This window comes from Mustelus asterias, chromosome 5 (assembly GCF_964213995.1).
Source record: "Mustelus asterias chromosome 5, sMusAst1.hap1.1, whole genome shotgun sequence".
NCBI classification, from domain to species: domain Eukaryota; kingdom Metazoa; phylum Chordata; class Chondrichthyes; order Carcharhiniformes; family Triakidae; genus Mustelus; species Mustelus asterias.
This window is the reverse complement of record NC_135805.1, coordinates 31,917,527-31,938,607: the sequence shown is the minus strand read 5'-3', so window position 1 is coordinate 31,938,607 and position 21,081 is coordinate 31,917,527. Positions and strand designations below refer to the sequence as shown.

At 44.0% G+C, this 21,081-nt stretch overlaps 1 protein-coding gene across 2 annotated transcripts in view; it reads left to right on the top strand.

The window, feature by feature from the left end:
* The window catches only part of armc2 (armadillo repeat containing 2), a 132,632-nt gene that overhangs the window by 82,600 nt on the left and 28,951 nt on the right, over positions 1–21,081 (top strand). For both annotated transcript variants that reach the window (XM_078212370.1, XM_078212369.1), the window contains 2 exons: positions 4,514–4,659; positions 15,843–15,942. In XM_078212370.1, the coding sequence (XP_078068496.1) occupies positions 4,514–4,659; positions 15,843–15,942 (246 nt within the window). The remainder of the gene's footprint in view (positions 1–4,513; positions 4,660–15,842; positions 15,943–21,081) is intronic.

Below are 21,081 nucleotides of genomic sequence, written 5' to 3'. Positions count from 1 at the left end.
ATTGCTTACTTAGTTTGACTGCTAAGATTGTCACTGTAACCAATGTATCGAGTACTTTGAGACAATAAGGTGCTTCAGAAAAGCACATTTCTATTTTTGGTAAACTGACCTGTTGTTGACCAAGAAAAGGCACCACCTTGTTTGGATTTTAATTTGCTTGTTTTGCTTGAGCTTAAGGAACACACTGTTCTTGAACTTTTATGAGACTTATTGACTGAGGTGATATTTTTGTGTAAAGGACTGAATGTGATATAAACAGAGCAATTGCTGGCCCCTTTCCAACAGGTTTTTGGGAGTGATAATGATATATGGGCATGGCTATGTACTGCAAATAAATACAAGAGTCAGCCTTTACTGTTCTTGTTTACACTGCAGCTTGTACAGATTGAAATTGCAACAGATGGTGCGCATCTATTGCTGAATAAATATTACAACTTAAAAATTGGAGGAGTTCAGCATCTGAAACTGATGAGTATTTCCAATAATAGAAACACAGTTTTCTGCACGTGTGCTGAGGCACATGTACATTTGCTGTGATCAGCTTTTTTCTTCCTATTTTAAAACACCAGCTAATCTTGTTCAACCTGTAAAGTTAGTGAGCAGGGTTTTCCTCATGGATGTCAGAACCACGTTGTTAAGCTCAACGCTCTTGAATGTCTCCAGGACACCATGTGGCATGGTTTGTTCTGTAAGAATATGTTAGTTAAACGAACCTCGTGGCAGCAGCAAAGCTCAAGTAGTCTCTGTTCCCATTTATCTTTCCCAGCCAGGAGGGCCCTCTCTCAAGGTCCGTGCCCACTCTTGTGTTGAAATCGCCCAGTAGATAAAGTTGTTCTGACTCGGGGATTCTTCTGATAGCAATGTCAAGCTACTCATAGAATTGGTCATTTGCCTCTAGTGGTGCACATCGACACTCATCCTTTTGAATTGAGTTTGAATTGAGAGGTGGATAATGAGAGCACATTGTGAACCATTTGTGGGAGGTTCTGTTGTCAAAAGTAGCGGGTTTCTTGCACAGAAGTCTGTATCTTGCTCATGTGTTTGCCCTCAACTCTTCCCTTGCCAGATGAACGTGTAATGTTTTTCTTTGAGCGATCCGCTCTTGGCGAGCCATGTAGCGAAGCCTCTTTTAGGGAAGTTATGTCAGTGTTCAGCCTATCAAGTTCCATGTCAATTGCAGCTGTCTTACACGTGCTATTGAAATGCTGCAAGTTATTTGTTCATCCTGTGCACATGATCCTGATGTTCTAGCTTGCCAATCAAAGAGTCAGTATCTTCTTCCTTTTTGTTTGGTTTGTTTGTTTGTGTGCTGTGGTGGAGACTGTCTACTTGTTAAGACGAGGCTCTAAGCTCCAAGCACACATTGAAGCAGATGGACTGTGGTGGATCAGCACTTAGTAGTCAGGGGCTGCCCAAATTGAGTGAGGGGTGGCTGACCAGTGGGACGCGATGGTCCCTCCCACCGTTAGAAACAGCCTGTAGCACCTGTTTTCTGCTCCTATCAAGCTGGGCTATCATTTGTAACTGTTGTCTCCTGTATTATGGGAATGCTCAGCAGCAAAGCTGAAGTGTCCCATCCAAGGTGCAAGCCTAAGGGGGGGGAAATTTTACCATTTTGAGTCTAAGTGCCGGATCTGGGCGTCAAATAGATCCGCGTCTGGAATCCTCTTTGCAGCGCGCCCATATGCATTTTGCCGGCTCCAGTCCAATCCGCGCTGTGCGCGGGGCTTAGCGCTGCCGGACCGATCGGAGTTCTGAACTGCGCATGCGCAGTTCGAAAAAAATCTGACAGCGCGCCTGGGCGTGCAAAAAAAAGCAGAAAGCGGCTCTCTGATGGTCATCCTCTCGCAGGTGGGGGGGGGGGGGGGTGTGACTGATCATCCCCTGTCGGGGTGGGGGGGGGGGGGGTGGAGAGAGGGTGTGACGTCTCATCCTCTGGCGGGGGTGGTGGAGAGAGGGTGTGACGTTTCATCCTCTGGGGGGGCGGGGAGAGGGGGTGTGACGTCTCATCCCCTGGGGGGGGGGAGGAGAGGGGGTGTGACGTCTCATCCTCTGGGGGGGGGGGCGGGGAGAGGGGGTGTGATGTCTCATCCTCTGGTCGGGGGGGTTGCGCTGCCTGTCTGCGGCCGATCCCTCCTGGCACCATCACTGCTACACTACCAGCCAGTGATCACTGCAGAGTCACTGATCACTACCAGCCACTGATCACTGCAGAGTCCTTGTGGATACGAAGTCCTGTCTTCATATTGAGGATATCCTCCATTGTGTTGTGCAGCACTGCTTCCATGCTAAATGGGATAGATTTCGAACAGATCTAGCAACTCAAGACTGAGCATCCATGAGGCACTGTGGGCCACCAGCAGCAGATTTGTGCTCAACCACAATCTATAACCTCATGGCCTGGAATACGCCTCACTCTACCATTACCTCCAAGCCAGGGGATCAACCCTGGTTCAATGAAGAGTGCAAGAGGGCATGCCAGGAGCAAAATCAGGCATATCTAAAGATGAGGGGTGCAATCTGTCCAAAAATTGGCAGAGTGCTGGATCAGGTGAGAAAACCTGTGTGAACCTCGTAGGCTTTTTTCACCAGATCTAATGGCACTCTGTTCAATTTCAAGGGGCTGGCGTGGTTCACAGAGCCAACTGGAGGGCAGGGTCTAAGAAAGCTGGAAGCACACTGACTTCAAAGTTTAATTAAAGGACACTCCCTGGACATCAGGGACCCCAACTCTTAAGGGTAACATCCTGACCACCCCCCACCCCTCCACACGAGCAGAAGGGGAATTGCCCCCCACCTACATGCCCCACGCTCATAAGGGGAACCCACCCCTCAATGGAAGAGGGTGAGTCCCCGGCAGTGCCCCATGACTAGTGATTTGTGCTGTCATGACATCATGCCGGCGGGGGGGGGGAGAAGATGCATTGTGAGCAGACGCGACGGTGTCAAGCTCTTTAATGATATAACTGATTTAAAAGTATGTATATCGGGTGTGAACCAAATCACGGCAACAACAGGGGTGAGGAAGCTCAAACCTCGCCATCGAGATTTGCATTTGAGTTCACGCACGATTTAGCAGTCATTACGGGAATCTCTCACGTTTGGGGTGATGCTGTCGAAGGAGTCTTGGTGAGTTGCTACAGTGCATCTTGTAGATGCTGCGCACTGCTGTCACTGTGCATCAGTAATGGAGGAAGTGAATGCTCAAGGTGGTGGAGTGCGTTTGTCCTGGATTGTGTTGAATTTCTTGAATGTTGTTGGAGTTACACTCATCCAGGCAAGTGGAGAATATTCTATTACAATCCTGACTGGTGGCCTGTAAATGGTGGACAGGCTTTGGGGAGTCAAGAGGCGAGTTCCTCGTCGCAGAATTCCCAGCCTCTAGTTTATACTTGTAGCCACAGAATTTCTGGCTGGTCCAGTTAATTTTCTCGTAAATACCAATAACCCAGAATGTTCATAGTAAGGGACTCAGTGATGGCAATAATGTTGAGTGTTATGGGAAATGGTTAGATTGACTTTCTGTTTGGAAATGGCTATTGTCTGGCATTTGTGTGCTGCAGGTGTTACTTGCCACTTATCAACCCAAGTCTGAGTGTTATTCACATCTTGTTAAATATGGATGTGGGCTGCTTCTAAGCAACCAACCTGCTTCCATAACTAAGCTTTGGTCGATTTTCTTTTTTGATTATTTACATTGACAAGTAGAAGGTTCAGATGGTCTAGGTTGCAGCATTCATGATGTACACTGTTTCTGTGAACATCTGGCAGCAGAAAGGACATGTTCTGAAATCTGTCTCCCACAGATATGGGAAAAATCCACCTGGCAGCCTCACTGAGACAACAGCCCAGCTCAATTTGATTAAGGTTAGATTTTAAACTCCATCTTTTTGTATAGAAGTGGGATATTCAAAAAGCCATGATTTTTGTTGACACTAAAAGCTGAGTGATCAGCGTGTCAATAAAGTAATTCCATTTCTGCATGTTGAGATGAGGAGTTTAGTAAACTGCGTTATTTAAAATGAAGTCAGATTGTTGTCGGGTAGTTGTAACTGAGAGTAAGGGGAATTGCAACAGCATGCAGTTAGGGAAACCACTCTTTAGTTTCTGGTGCCAGGTTTTTTTCAGTCTTAACGAAGCTGCCTTTAAAGATGTCCATAATTCTATTAAATGCTGTCAGAGAATAAATATGACAATTATACAGTATGATTACTGTCGCTCTGCTAAACCATTATGAGACTCTTTATTTTGATAGATCAATACGGAATCAAATATAAGCAGGACAGTGTATTGATCAAAATGTAATAATAAGATAAAATATATGCTATTACAGATTTTTAGTACATTTTAAAGTGCTAATTAGCATAAGTTTCCTTTCACTAGTCCAACAAAATGTGTCATTAAAATGTTACCAGCTACAATGTAACTTTTTTTAAAACAATCTTCTTAGAGTTTCTTAAGTTTTGTGAACAATCGCAAGTTTTTGAATGATTTGTTATTTTCTCACTGGAAGGTCACTGCTACTCTGAGAAACTTGGCAGACCTGCCTCAGTCCTGGTCCAGATTCCTAAGCACTGGAGCGCTATTGGAACTCTGTGTTGTACTGGAACAGCACATTAATGATAAAGACATCTGTACTAACGTAGCCAGAATATTCAGGTAAAAGGGTAAAAACATTCATGACAATTGTTAGAACCTTCAAATAATTTGATTGACAAATTAGCTCGGAATTGAATTCCATTTTGCTTTAAACTTTATAGAACTGTGCTTATATAATCCAGCGAATTAGAACAAAGTGTCTAGATTAGAAAATGCACTTTTTTTTAGGCGTTCAAAAGAACTCAAAAAAGATTTGAGGCACAAACACCAAAATCATCTGCTTTATTTAAATTCATGTCCACACAATTTTGAATGTTTTGGTAGAAAAGCAAAATAACATGGATACGGGAAATCTGAAATCAAAACAGAAAATACTAGAAATAATCTACAGGCCTTACAGCATCTGTGGAGAGAAAAGACAGACTTAACAGGCTAGGAATTCAGTCATGTGGCACTACGATGGCCTACCACTGCATCTCGGGAGCATGATGTGCCACTAGCTGCTCTCTGCACAGCTCTTGCAGCGTTGTATCAGAATTGCATCCCTTGTATCTGCTGGAAGGCTTTGAGTTGACGCTATCCTGAGGTCACACAACCAGGTGTGATGCCAGGATTCCAAATGTAGACAATGTCTTGTGTACATTGGCCTTCATCACTCTTGCAAGGTGAGCTCTCCACCAGCTTTCCTAAAAGTACTATACACCCAAATTGGAGGTACAGTAATTTTTGACAACTTTTTCGATTGCAAAGTGAAATACTCTAGAGTGCTTCTTTAGGTCGGATCTCCTTGATTTGTGGTATCCTTGTTGGAATAGATGGCTTGTATATAAAGACAGCCACAGGTAGGGAGACAGCAGTGCTAGTTCCTCTGCATCTGCAGGATGACAGGGAGATGAGCAGCGGCTACGGAGAGGGTTGGAGCCGGATTCATCCATGTTACTTGATGATGACAAACTATTGTCCTTCCAGCCAGCCAAAGCACCCAGCATCTCATTGTTCATGCCCGTGAGTGCTTTCCTGCATACTGCCCCATTGATGTCCTCTAAGTCTTCTGTGGAATAACTTGTTTGCGATCTCACCCTGAAAAGCTGTCAAACAGACCATCCTTTACTTTTTAATCTGGCTGTGACTCACTCATGCCTGGTGACTCACAACGTGCTGATTCCAACTAGCCTCCAGTGTACATTCAATGCCAAAATCTGAGCTGGAGGCTGCAAGTTTCAGATCAAGTAATGCGGCCTCTTTCTCAGTATCGTGCTGTTGCTCTCTCTTCTCCTCCCTTAGATTCTGGAGGTGTGTAGGCAGCAATTCTTGGGTGTCTGAAAGCAGAAAATCGTAAAACAAAACAATGTTCTTTAAGGAAGGAAATCTGCCGTTCATTCCAAGTCTGGCCTACATGTGACTCCAGATGCACAGCAATGTGGTTGACTCTTCACAGCCTTAACATAAGAACATAAGAAATAGCAGCAGGAGTAGGCCATCTAGCCCCTCGAGCCTGCCCCGCCATTCAATAAGATCATGGCTGATCTGATAGTGGTTTAAGGATCAATGTAGCATGGCCAATCAACATGGATTATAGACAATGTCTCCCCCTGCCTCATCCCCTTCTCTCCTCCCAAGGTAGCATTTAGCAGAAGACAATAGTGTGGGACCTACTTGGTCTAATGCTACCACCATTCAATGAGGTTGGCACACCAAATTTGCATGTTGCCCGCCGCAATCTTAATGAGTGCGGACAGGTAATTGCAGCCCCTGTGCCCAAATTACATGCCTGTCCAATTTCTAAGCAATGTTTCAGGTCGCTGACTTGACAAAATGTTAACTATGTTTCTCTCCATAGATGCTGACTGATCTGGGTATTTGCAGCATTTTCTGTGTTTATTACAGTATTAATCATTGTTAGTAGACACATTTATATCCTTTAAATATGGAGTGACAGACTTTAAATTGAATGCTCTTTGTAATTGGGGGTTATAGTACTGTGATTTGCATTTATTTCTTCTCGGGCAGCTGCAGAATGGTATTGGAAGCTGACGGTAGATCTGCAATTATTCCTCCCCTGACATGTGAAACTTTCCTCTATTCTACTTTATGCACATGCAAATGACTCATTGAAACTGATATTGGTGTTTCTCTTTCTCTTCTGAGTTTAAGCGTACTTTAATCTGCTTCAGCTATTTTTAGTCTGTCAAGATAAATATTTTCTTGTTATTTTACAGTACATTTTCATGATCTATAAGAAAAGCAAATAAATATATAGTTAAGACCATAAGATATAGGAGCAGAATTCAGATATTCGGCCCACCGAGTCTGCTCCACCATTCAATCGTGGCTGACACGTTTCTCAACCTCATTCTCCTGCCTTTTCCCCATCACCTTTGATCTCCTATCTATCTCTGTCTTAAATAAACTCAATGATGTGGCCTCCACAGCCTTCTGTGACAATGTATTCCACACATTCACCGCCCTCTGGCTGAAAAATATCCTCTTCATCTTGGTTCTAAAGGGTCATCCCTTTATTCTGAGGCTGTGCCCTCGGATCCTAGTCTCTCCAACTAATCTTCCCTACATCCACTCTATCCGGGCCTTTCAGTATTCTGTAAGTTTCAATGCGATCCCCTCCTCAGCCTTTTGAACTCCATCAAGTTCAGACCCAGAGTCCTCAAATGCTCCTCATATGTTAATTCAACTGAGTTAAAATTAAATAGGGACAATAAGTTCTCGGAGACTATCAACTTGATTACATTTCAACCTCTTATATAAAAAGAAGCTATGATAACTGCTCTAGCCAGTCAGAAAGATTACATGAGCCATTTCAAAGATCAATCTGAATAGAAGAGCTGAACCAGATGCGGTGTTTAACAAGTACACTACCCGTTGACTTGTGTATAGGTCCTTAGTTAACTCATTATATTATACTATTACTACCCTACATTGCAGTTAAAATATAAAAAGAAAATTATATTGTTTCAATAACTTTCCTGAGTTTCTTATGCCCAATAAGTAACCTTAAGAAGGGACACTTCTATTTTAAGAAGATGGTCTGCCTTGCTAATAAAAATGCTGCAAAAATACTTCCCCATTATTCTGCTGTCCTTACACGAGCTGTGAGTTGGAAAGTAATGAAAATAAATCAGCTGAAGTCATACGGTGTATGAGTCATTGGTGTTCTGCAATGAATTGGTGTTGTGTATGCATTTTTGCTTTTGCTATTTCTCATGTGATTGAGTTTTTCTTCCTCATTGAATTAGATGTTTAATAGTTTGCAAAGAGAGATGATTAGGGATCATTAATCTTGTTACAGGCAGTGTGAGATGATTGAGATGACGGTAAGGTAGTGTGAGTTTATATATTGTAGAGAGTTTCCTGTGACATACAGCGCACCTTAGAGTCAATGATACCCAGGAGATTTCTGAAGCACTAGAGTAGCAGGGATCACTGCTTCATTAGCTGCAATGAACACTTCCACAAGGCTTTCCTAGCTCAATAGGGACTAGTCAGTCTCTGATGTAACTGATCAGTAACACATAGAACATAGAACATAGAAAGCCACAGCACAAACAGGCCCTTCGGCCCACAAGTTGCGCCGATCACATCCCCACCTCTAGGCCATCTGAGCTATTGTCCTGTACTGGTGGTCTTCAAAGAGTGATCACAAATGTCACCATTTCTCCTTGGACTCTCTCCAATGTCGCTTACTGAGGGAACTTCAGACATCCTTGGCACTCCCAAGAAGCTGACTCTTCTGAGATAGTTGTTTCACTAATACATCACCTCAGATCTCTTTACGTTCCTGGGTACCCTTCCCAGGCAGCTATCATTCTGCAGTCCTGCCACATCCAGTCATGATTGGTAGTGGTTAATTTAATAAGAGACCACAAGAAGAGACTCTACATCCTCATCCTCAATACATCAATGTAAAAAACAAGGCTGAAGCATTTGCAACAATCTTCACTCAGAAGTGCCTAGTGGATGATTCATCTTGGCCTTGTCCTGAAGTCCCCACCATCACAGGTGCCAGTCTTCAATGGATTCGATTCACTCAAGTGTAATATCAGAAATAACTGAATGCACTGGATACAGCAAAGACAATGGGCCCTGACAACATCCTAACTGTACTACTGAAGACTAGTGCTCCAGAACTAGCTGCGCCCCTAGCACACCTACAACACTAGTATCTATCTACCTGACAATGTGGAAAATTGGTTAGCTATGTCCTGTCCACAAAAAGCAGGACTAATTCAATCCACCCAACTATTGCCCAAACAATCTGCTCTTGATAGTTAGCAAAGTGATGGAAGGTGTTATCAACTATATTATCAAGTGTTATTATCCCGTAGGAAACTGTAAATTAGTATAACCTAATTTACTGAATGATACACACATGAAGAAATTGCCAAAAAGATACCACATTTTGTAACTTTTTTTTAAACACAAACCAGAACCAAACTCTCTCACACTAACACTCTCTCTCACACACACTCTCTCTCACACTAACACGCTCTCTCACACACTCTCTCTCTCTCACACACTCATGGTACCTCAATTAAAAAGATAGATTTCACTTTAAATAGTCGATACAATAAACAACCACAAGCATTCTCGTTCAGCATGTATGATATTACATAGTTTCACAATATACTCTTTATTTATTACAGGGTAGGTCAGAAGTCCTATCCAACAACAAACAGTTTTCACCCCCATACTTCACAGGTATCATTGTCATCAATAAGACACACTTCCAAATACCCTCTCCTCCTCAGATCATGAGAATCCTGATGATGTAGCTCTCCAGTTTTCCTTTTCAACTGACCAATCACTAACACCTTGGTTCATGGTATGGACACTTCTGGCAAAACACTCAGCTCTTTAGCATTTCTGAGCTATTCACACAGCATTTCGGGTTGTAGACTTATTTAGCCCACTTGCACAATCCCTCCAAGAATTCCTGCATCAGTGCGCTAATCACCTTCTGCCTCCAGCTCTCCTTTATATCTGCCAGGCACAGTTTTTATATGCTAACTTCCTTCCTGTTGGCACTGCTTGCAGTTAAGGGTTGCCAGGTCCCCTCTGCCCTAAATGGTCTGCCTTGAATCCTCAGACTGTGACCTCTGGTTCTGGACTCCCCCACCAGTGGGAACATTCTTCCTGCATCTACCCTGTCTAGTCCTGTTAGAATTTTATAAGTCTCTATGAGATCCACACACACACACAACACCCCCACCCCCCCACATTCATCTGAACTCCAGCGAAAACATCTGAACTCCAGCGAAAACAATCCTCACCTAGTCAATCTCTCCTCATACATCAGTCCCGCCATCCCCGGATTCAGCCTGGTAAACCTTCGCTGCTCTCCCTCAAGAGAAAGAACATCCTTCCTCAGAAAAGGAGACCAAAACTGCACACAATATTCTAAGTGTGGCCTCACTAAGGCCTGTATAATTGTAACAACACATCCCTGCTGCTGCACTCAACCTCTCGCAATGAAGGCCAACATACCATTTGCCTTCTTTACCAACTGCTGCACCTGCATGCTTACCTTCAGTGACTGGTGCACAAGGATACCCAGGTCCTGCTGCACACTCCCCTCTCCCAATTTACAGCCATTCAGGTAGTAACCTGCCTTCTTGTTTTTGCTTCCAAAGTGAATAACCTCACATTTATCCAAATAATACTGCATCTACCATTAATTTGCCCACTCACCCAACCTGTCCAGATCATGCTGAAGGATCTCTGCATCCTCGTCACAGTTCACCCTCCCCCCAACTTGGTATCATTTGCAAACTTTGAGATGTTACATTTTGTTCCCTCATTCAAATCATTAAAATACATTGTGAATAGCTGGGGTCCCAGCACCGATCCCTGTGGCACCCATTAGTTACTGCCTGCCAATTTGAAAAGCACCCATTAATTCCCACCCTTCGTTTCCTCGCTGCCAACCAGTTTTCTATCCATCTCAATACACTTCCCCCAATCCCATGTGCTTTAATCTTGCACGATAATCTCTTATGCGGGACTTTGTCAAATGCTTCCTGAAAGTCCAAATATACCACATCGACTGGCTCCCCCTTGTCAACTCTACATTTACATCTTCTCTACTCTACATCTTCAAAGAATTCCAACAGATTTGTCAAGCATGATTTCCCCGTCATAAATCCATGCTGATTCTGTCTGATCCTGCCACGAGTTTCTAAATGCTCCGCTATGAAGTCCTTGATAAAGGATTCAAGAGTTTTCCCCACTACCGATGTGAGGTTTATTGGTTTATAATTCCGTTTCCTCTCTACCTCCCTTTTTGAATATTGGAGTGACATTAGCTACCCTCCAATCAGCAGGGACTGTTCCAGAGTCTATAGAATCCTGGAAGATGATCACCAATGCATCCGCTATTTCTAAAGCCGCTTCCTTAAATACTCTGGGATGTAGGGATGGGAAATAAATGTTGGCCTTTCCAGCTATGATCACTATCTATGAATAAATGAAAAAAAAATTATACTCGTGGTGCACCAAATAGAAGTAGGAAATTAGGATCTTGACCAAAAAAGTAGCTGGCATAAGGGATAGGTATAGTTTAATTAGCAGTTATGCATGAGGTGAATGGACTTTCTGTCAACCTTTGGGGTAAGAAAACAGAGCTTGAACACATTCTGCACAGGCTTTCAATTTTTGGACCTTGAATGATGACAGGAGAAATGTAGTGTATTGCCTTTAAAGCAGAAGTCTTTGGCAGCAAGGAATTTTAGTCAGGGAAGAGCAAGCAAGTGTTAACTGACTTTATTTGGAATCACTGGGTTACAAGCTGTGTCCATGTCTTTTCTTTTCTGCTCCCGTTGTGGGAATGAAAGTGCTCTGCTCCTTCCCAATCATCACCTTTAACTCTGGGGCCAGCAAACCTTTCTTCATTTTAACATTATGTAGTCTGCAGAAAACAGCAATTATTCTGGAGGTGCTTTCTGGGCTACATCATAATGCCTCACCCAGCAGCTATCCAGGCAACCGTAGCATTACTTAAAATACTTGATTTTACACTGTGCTAAGAATAGTAGCTCTTTGACTTTTATACTTGATTGGGCCTCATTATATCTGTTGTTCCTTTCTGTCTGTGAAACGATAAGCAAAGATTTGTTCACCTAACAGTGCTCCAAATCATGAGGTCTGATACGATGGATAATAACATCATGACGGCCTCCTGCATTTCAGACATTCACATGTAGGATAAAGTGATTAACATCACACACTAGCTGCACCTTAGTGGAATGAAAGATTATCCTCCTGATAAAGCTACGGGACTTGTCATATGGGACTGTGGGTACCTTTCTAGTCTAAAACTTCATTGCCCCTGGTTTTTTATTTCTCTTCCCCCTTTAGGGAGTAGATGAATTGTGCAGCCCTCCTGAATGAAGCACAGTGGCACAGTGGTTAGCACTGCTGCCTCACAGCGCCAGGGACCTGGGTTCGATTCCCGACTTGGGTCATTGTCTGTGTGGAGTTTGAACATTCTTCCCATGTTTGCGTGGGTTTCCTCCGGGTGCTCTGGTTTGCCCACAGTCCAAAAATGTGCAGGTTAGGTGGATTGGCCATACTAGTCGGAGGGACTAGCTAGGGTAAGTGCGAGGGGTTGTGGGGATGGGGCTTGGGTGGGTTTGTGGTCGGTGCAGACTCGATGGGCCGAATGGCCTCCTTCTGCACTGAAGGATTCTATGATTCTATCAATTACATTCTTGATGCACCAATGAGTACTGCTTTACTTGTGACAAATGCTGCCTGAAAGGGTCCAGTTGAAAAGTTATTCAAGGCTGTGGTGACTTTGACTCTCTTGTCAGAAATGCGTTGTCAGTCTTCAGCTAGTAGCTGAATTATTTGCCCAATAGCCTCTGGGAAGAATCACGGGCTTCTGAAGTGCTGACATTCTGAAATGTTTAAACAAGACATAGAACATAGAAAAAATATAGCACAAACAGGCCCTTCGGCCGACTAGTTGCGCCGGTCATGTCCCTACCTACCTAGGCTTATATATAGGCTTACCTATAACCCTCAATCCTATTAAGTCCCATGTACTCATCCAGAAGTCTCTTAAAAGACCCTATCGAGTTTGCTTCCACCACCACTGACGGCAGCTGATTCCACTCACCCACCACCCTCTGAGTGAAAAACTTACCCCGGACATCTCCTCTGTACCTACTCCCCAGCACCTTAAACCTGTGTCCTCTCGTAGCAGCCATTTCAGCCCTGGGAAAAAGCCTCCGAGAATCCACCCGATCTATGCCTCTCAACATCTTATATACCTCTATCAGGTCACCTCTCATCCTTCGTCTCTCCAAGGAGAAAAAACCGAGCTCCCTCAACCTATCCTCATAAGGCATGCCAACCAATCCAGGCAACATCCTTGTAAATCTTCTCTGCACCCTTTCAATAATTTCCACATCCCTTCTGTAATGAGGCGACCAGAACTGAGCACAGTACTCCAAGTGGGGTCTGACGAGGGTCTTATATAGCTGCATCATTATCTCCTGACTCCTAAACTCAATCCCTCGATTGATGAAGGCCAGCACACCATACGCCTTCTTAGTTTGTAAGCCTTACTGAATGGGTATGAATGTGTAGAGAGCAAATATTTTCTATGATGTCTCACTCCGAGATGTGTCTATTCTAACATCATCCTTTTCCTCCTCTTCATAACTTCGGAATGGAATAATTCCCATAGGAAAATTCACATTGTCAGTCAACAAACTTTATCCTTTGCAGTGCTGATTAATAACAGCTAGATTTCTGATAGAGTCCCCAAAGCAATAAGCAGATCAAAATGCAGCGAACAAAATGGCCTCCTCAAGACAGTATTTGCCTCAGGGATACCTTAGTGATACTCATCACTAAGTGATACTCATCACTTTGTGGAGGCAGTAATAAGTCTGGATGGATTTTGGGGCAGAAGCTGGACAAAATGGATGGAGTGATTAGTTATACCCAGTGGCACAGAGGTACCTCAGCATGCTCTAAAGAAAACTGGTGATTTATTTTCACGGAGCAGTGTTAAACTGATAATTTTTAGATGTTGGGCAATACTGCTCCAGGATACTCCATTTAATGCCCCAAAATCATCCACATTAAAGGCGATATGTAAATAGGAGTTATCTTTTCAGATAACAAGTAAAACATCAGGAAGGAAGAGGACTGGAAAGGACATTTCACAGAACTACAAATCAGCTTTGGCAAGGGAACAGCAAGAGTAATTGTTGGAGGGGTTACGATTGACACTTGCATTTAATAAAATTGTGTTTAACAGCTCAAAGTTATGAGCACAGCATATGGAACCATATGCTGGAACGTAATTAGGCAATAGGAAATCTGTGACTTATTGGTAAACCAGGTGGTTTGTACAAGTCTTTCTGTGCCCCTACCAGAATCAAATCTGAGAGACTTTGCGCAGCGGTCTCCATTTTTGAGACCAGGTGTGGTGGCAGGCAGCTCCGATGGCAGCTTTCTCACTGGCCAGGATGGCAGGATCCTGTGCTGGATTCTGTGCTTGGAATCTCTTAGTTATGCACAGACAAATTCCCTCCGATTCACCTGGCAGGTTTGAAGTCCTGATGTTATATTTAAACACCAGCCCAGCATACTCATACCACTCCCTCCAGCTCACCAGTCTTCATTAGACTGTGCAGGATGTCAGTAACCCAGAGGAAAAAGGCTAGCGACCTGAAGGAGGAATTTGTTCCTTGATTCAACCACCCATCCCCGACCCCATGTTCCACTTAGACCTCAACCCGCGACACCTGGAGTCTTCGTCCATTCCCCTTCCAGTAAACAATGTTGTCCCTTTGACCACACCCGCCCCCCTGAGCATTTCATTCAGCCTCGCTGGCCTCCAGCTTCCCTCCTCCCGGCCTTCCCACTGTCTTGTATTGTTCATCATCTTCATCCTTGCCCCTCTGCCTGCCATTGTAAGCCCTCGCCCTCCACCACCACCCCTCCCCCACAGTCCTCCTGCCACATTGCTCCACTTGTCTTCATCAGACTCCCCGCCCCCAGCCTCACCCTTGCACTCTATCCCAGGTTGAACTTCGGACTTTGTTGTGGTGGCTGCATGAATCCCATAGCATAATGCTGTCCAGATAGTCACTGGTGTGTGGCACCGGGGGGTGGGGGGGGGGGGGGGGGGGGAGGAGACCCCTGTACTCCCCAATCCCAGGCACAGTGATGATCTGAGACTTTGTCACAGGAGGGTCCATAGGTCCAGCAGCATGGTACTGTCCATGAAGACAAGCTTGGCATGGAAATGGAAGGCAGGACTCAGCCTGCCCTGGCAGGGTGGTGTACAGCACACCAGGAGCAGCACAGCACCATGATAGAAAAGCTTGTTTCAAAGGACAAAGAACAAAGAAAATTACAGCACACGAACAGGCCCTTCAGCCCTCCAAGCCTGCACCGACCAAGCTGCCCATCTGAACTGAAACCCCCTATCCTTCCGGGGACCAAATCCCTCTATTCCCATCCTATTCATATATTTGTCCAGACGGCCCTTAAAAGTCACTATCGTATCTGCTTCCACTACTTCCCCCGGCAGCAAGTTCCAGGCACCCACCACCCTCTGTGTAAAACACTTGCCTTTTACATCTCCTTTAAACCTTGCCCCTCGCACCTTAAACTTATGCCCCCTGGTAATTGACTCTTCCACCCTGAGAAAAAGCTTCTGACTATCCACTCTATCCATGTCCCTCATAATCTTGTAGACTTCTATCAGGTCACCCCTCAATCTCCGTCGCTCCAGTGAGTTTCACTCGCCTCGAAGTATCTTCTGAACACAAAGCATTGCAAACAATTGGGTTTAGACCAATGTAATTTCATGCTGGCGCGATGCCGGGTAGAATGCTGGTGGGCAGCTGTTTTAATGAGAATTCATGAAATACAAACAAATGCAAATGGCGTTCACACCACAGGCCAGTGGCAAGACCGATCCACCATTAACCTGCCATTGGGAGAATTACAACTTGATTTTACGCTGGTGAATTCTGAATTTTTGACTCCCACTAGATTCTCCGCCACCTCCCCCCGCCCCACCACAAAGCCTGCCACTAAACCAGACAAATTCCACCCCCTTTGTTTCTATTTCAGTCGCCTTTATGTACAGGAAACATTCACTCTGAAAGTTAATATGGTGCAGGACAGAGAGACATATATTGACTGCATGTAAAAACACTCAGGGTTACAACACAAATAACTTTCCATTTTTCTTCTATTTATAGTAAACTTTCAGCGTACAATGACTGTTGTCTTGCACTGTCCGAATGCACCAACTGTTACCAATTATTTTTGGCTATCCTCAACAGACACCAAAGGAAGCAGGTTAGTTTTACTGTGACTGAAAGTTCTGAGTTTCAACATCCCAAGTGCTTGCGAAACAGACTTTGGCTGCTATGTATATAACGCAATGGCTTTCCTTATATAACGACAAACTGTATTTTTTCATTTGATCTGCTTGATGTTGCTATTCCATTTTACTGTGTTCTTCTGTTTTAACCTGGATGATCAAAGAAATAAATTACATATAAATCACAAATGCATGAAACATTATACACTTTGCAGTCCTGAGTAAATATTTAACCTTCTGCTTGCCGCTACATTGCAACCAGGAATTCCCACATTTGATTGGTAAGCGTGCAACAAATGATTCAGCTTCATAGTCTGACAGTCAGTAGATTAACTATAGTTTCTTCTTTGATTGCTTTCTGTTACCCATATCCTTTTATTTAACCAGTGCTAAAACAGAATCTTTAATCAATAAGGTTACCCCTTACCTCCTCGGGTGGATGGAGCTATTACAAGGGGGCATAACTATAGGGTTCGTGGTGGGAGATACAGGAAGGATATCAGAGGTAGGTTCTTTACGCAGAGAGTGGTTGGGGTGTGGAATGGACTGCCTGCAGTGATAGTGGTGTCAGACACTTTAGGAACATTTAAGCGGTTATTGGATAGGCACATGGAGCACACCAGGATGATAGGGAGTGGGATAGCTTGATCTTGGTTTCAGATAAAGCTCGGCACAACATCGTGGGCCGAAGGGCCTGTTCTGTGCTGTACTGTTCTATGTTCTATTACCTGGCATGGTGGCACAGTGGTTAGCACTGCTGCCTCACAGCTCCAGGGACCCGGGTTCATTTCTGGCCTTGGGTGACTTCTGTGTGGAGTATGCACATTTTCCCTGTGTCTGCACGGGTTTCCCCCGGATGCTCCAGTTTCCTCCCACGCTCCAAAGATGTGCAGGTTAAGTGGATTGGCCATAGTAAATTGTCCCTTAGTGTCCCAAGATGTGTAGGTTAGATGGATTAGCTATGGTCAATGGGATACAGGGATAGGGCGGGGCAAGGGCCTGGGTAAGATGCTCTATCAGAGAGTCGATGCAGACCCAATGGGCCTCCTCTGCACTGTAGGGATTCTATGATCATTATCCTCTTCCAGTATGAACAGTGACACAGGTCAGTTGGGCCAAATGGCCTTTATCTGTGCTGTAAATGATATGCAATTTCATGGTCCTTGCCACTTTCTGGGATACCATCTGTCACTTGCTCCATGTTAAGAGAGACAGCTACTGCACCCATGACTTCTCCAGCAATGCTCTTGATGGGGAGCACTACCTGAGCATGGCCAGTGTATTTTTTTCATTCTTTCACTGGATGTAGGCATTATTAGTTATGCCACCATTTGTTGCCCACCCCTAATTCATGGAATCATAGAACCCCTACAGTGCAGAAGGAGGCCTTTTGGCCCATCGAGTCTACACCGACTACAGTCCCACCTAGGCCCTATTCCTGTTACCCCACATAATTACCCCACTAATCCCCTGACACTAGGGTCAATTTAGCATGGCCAATCAACCTAACCTGCACATCTTTGGACTGTGGGAGGAAACCAGAGCACCCGGAGGAAACCCACGCAGACACGGGGAGTATGTGCAGACTCTGCACAGACAGTGACCCGAGGCCAGAATTGAACCCAGGTCCCTGGTGCTGTGAGTCAGCAGTGCTAACCACTGTGTCACTGTGCCGCCCCTTGCGAAAGTGGTGGTTAGTTACCTCTTGAACTACTGGTGCAGATCATGCCCGCAGTGATTTTAAGGAGGGAGTTCCAGGATTTTGATCCAGCAACATTGAAGGGACATCGATGTGGTTTCAAGGCACAATGTGGTGAATGCCTTAGAGGGGAACTTGCAGATAGTGGTGTTCCCATGCATCTGCTCGCCTTGTCCTTCTAGGATGGTGAGGTCACAGGTTTGGAAGGCACTATCAAAGGAGTGTGGCAAGTTGCTGCACTGCATCTTGTAGATGGCACTCACTACTGCCACTGTGCATCAGTTGAGAAGGGATTGAATGTTTGAGATGATGGATGGGGTGCGATTTAAGTGGGTTGCTTTGTTCTAGATGGTGTTAAGCCTTTTGAGTGTTGTTGGAGCTGCATTCATCCAGGCAAATGGAAAGTATTCCATCACAGTCTTCACATGAGCTTTGTAGATGGTGGACAGGTTTTGGGGAATCAGGAAGTGAAACAGCCAACACGAAGTATGACAGTTGATCTCTGGCCATCAATGAGCTCAGTGCCTCTTGACCTGATCCCTCAACACATTGAATTCAGCCAAGTTAGCATGTAGTTTGAACCAAGTTATCTGGACATTCATGAGTGGCACCCTGACTGACCCTCGGACCACTGCAACTGGGAATTATGCTGCAGATGATCCTAGAGTCGTCACATGTTCCAAAGTAAACTGGTGCTGGGAAACCTTCCTCTATATAAATCCACTACTGCTACCCAGATGTTGTAGAAAGTTTTTTTTATAGAGAGGCTTTATGAGGTATAAATCCCCAGGCTGCACTGCCACCTCCACTTGTTGCTGTTAGTACTTCACTCAGTGACACTTATACTCATTATTCATGTCCTCTGCCAGTAGATGTACTTGAGCTGGTATTGTAATAAATGTAGTGAGTGATGCAGCCTGCTGTAATGTGCTGACTTCTTAGGAGCCCCAGGGCACTGTACCTGCTTGTGACATGCCAATAGAAGCAGGAGAAGAATAAATGTTAGAATGTTGCTTTTAAGAAGGTCTGTTAAGCTGTTTTGTTTGTGTGTATGCCTGTGTTGCAGTGGCTGAGCTAATGAGGAGCAAAGGACATAACAAGAAAAGCATTGTAAGCAAGACCTTCAGCTTATCTTGTTCCACTCCTCCAATGTACTCTGAGCTGATTATGTCAAGCGTGGCCTTCTTAAGGAATATCAGTTGCAAAAGATTAACAAGACATCCTCCAGTATGTATGAGCCAATTTGGCCTACAAATAGAAAGGATGTGTTGTGACATTGTAAATTGAAGAGAGCATACAGTCACCCAAAAGACCATCCAGCATCTCACTGTCACTGTGTATTGAGCAGCTGCAGAATGTTGTAGGGCAGTCTGGTGTGAGGACCTTTTAACCTCTTTTTATAGGATACTTTTGAACCATCTTAATTTAATTAACAATTCTCCAAGTACAAAACTTATTTGTATCCAGGCATTATACACCAAATCAGCCCTTGTAATGCAGTCTACAATGAATATGAAGGGCATCAGTATAGTTCTCCCTGGGGATGTAATAATAAAGCAGAATCTGTAAAAATACATGACTGCATCAACCTGTTCTTCTGCTGTGACAATCCTTTTAAGGGCTATACTGACAAGATGCTACTTCTGGCTTGGCTCCATATTAAGATGCTGATATAAACCTTAAATATAACCCCAGCCTAGCCAACGTCTTCATAGGTGAAACGCTCCAGCCCAGGCAACATCCTGGTGTATCTCCTCTGCACTCTCTATAGTGCGATCACATCCTTCCTATAGTGTCGTGGTCAGAAGTGCACTCACTACTTCATATGTCTTCTTAACCACCTTACCTACTTGTCCTACTGTCTTCAGGACATGGTTAAATTGTTAGAACCAGTGCTTTCCTATAATTTTTAATTCTAATGTTTCTCATATTTTATATCAACAGCTGGATGAAGAAAAGTAGTTTTTGTGATCTGCCTTTTTTCACATTTGCTTTTTAAATTTTTATGTAATACTTTTTGTGATTTCAAATGTCATTACATCAGTAGAAATGATAAAGTTATCATAAGGATTGAGTTTTTGTTGTATGGTAGAGAAAATGGTTTTACAATATGTGATAAAATATTTTCGCGTTTTTTACAAAATGCTGATTGCTTTTTGTAGTATTAGATTATAATTAGTTAACTTTTGATTAAGAAAAAGCAACTTGCACATGATGTGGTTTTATAACCTACCTCACTTGAGATAGCACTAAGCTAGTTGTTTTTTAATGACGTTTTATTCAGAAACATAGAAACATAGAAGCCCTACAGTGCAGAAGGAGGCCATTCGGCCCATCGAGTCTGCACCAACCACAATCCCACCCAGGCCCTACCCCCACATACTTACCCACTAATCCCTCTAACCTACGCATCCCAGGACACTAAGGGGCAATTTTAGCATGGCCAATCAACCTAACCTGCACATCTTTGGACTGTGGGAGGAAACCGGAGCACCCGGAGGAAACCCACGCAGACACGAGGAGAATGTGCAAACTCCACACAGACAGTGACCCGAGCCGGGAATCGAACCCGGGACCCTGGAGCTGTGAAGCAGCAGTGCTAACCACTGTGCTACCGTGCCGCCCTTTTGGTTGTACCCTTGCCTCTGAATCACAACCTCAAATACCCAGTAAAAGAATAAGCTAGGGTAGGCAATACTACTGTGTTGTCTCCTGGATGAGATGTTAAACAGAGGTTCAATCGATCAGTTCAGATGGATATTAGAAACATGGTAAATAGGAGCAAGAGAAGGCTATTCAGCCCTTCGAACCTGCTCCTCCAACTCAATACTGTACTCCTGTGCTCTCCCCATATCCCTTGAAACCTTTAGAGTCTAGAAATCTATTACCTTCTTAAATAAATATATTCAGTGACTTGGCCTCCATAGCCTTCTATGGTTGAAAATTCCACAGATTCATCATCCTTTGAGTGAAGAAATTTCTCCTCATCTTGGTGCTAAATGACCTGCCCTGTATCCTGAGACTGTGACCTCTTGTTCTAGACCCTCCAGCCAGAGGAAACAACATTCCTTCATCCAGTTTATCCAACCCTGTCAGAATTAGATCCCTTTTCATTTTTTCCAAATTAAATATAAACATTTCAAGAGGAGCAGAATGTTAGAACCAGTTATTATTACATATGCTCCCCAAAATCTATGAGAAGATAAAGTCTAGCTTCTAATGAAATGAATGCGCAATGAAGATCCTCAAGACCATAAGACCTAGGAGCAGAATTGGGCCACTCAGCTCATCAAATTTCAACATGTTGGTGATGGACAAAATAAACTGTCTCCTCCATTATCATCCATGCTCATTTATGAGCCTAAAATGAAAACTGGATTTTAATAGGTTACACTTTCCCCTTATTGGTTATGAA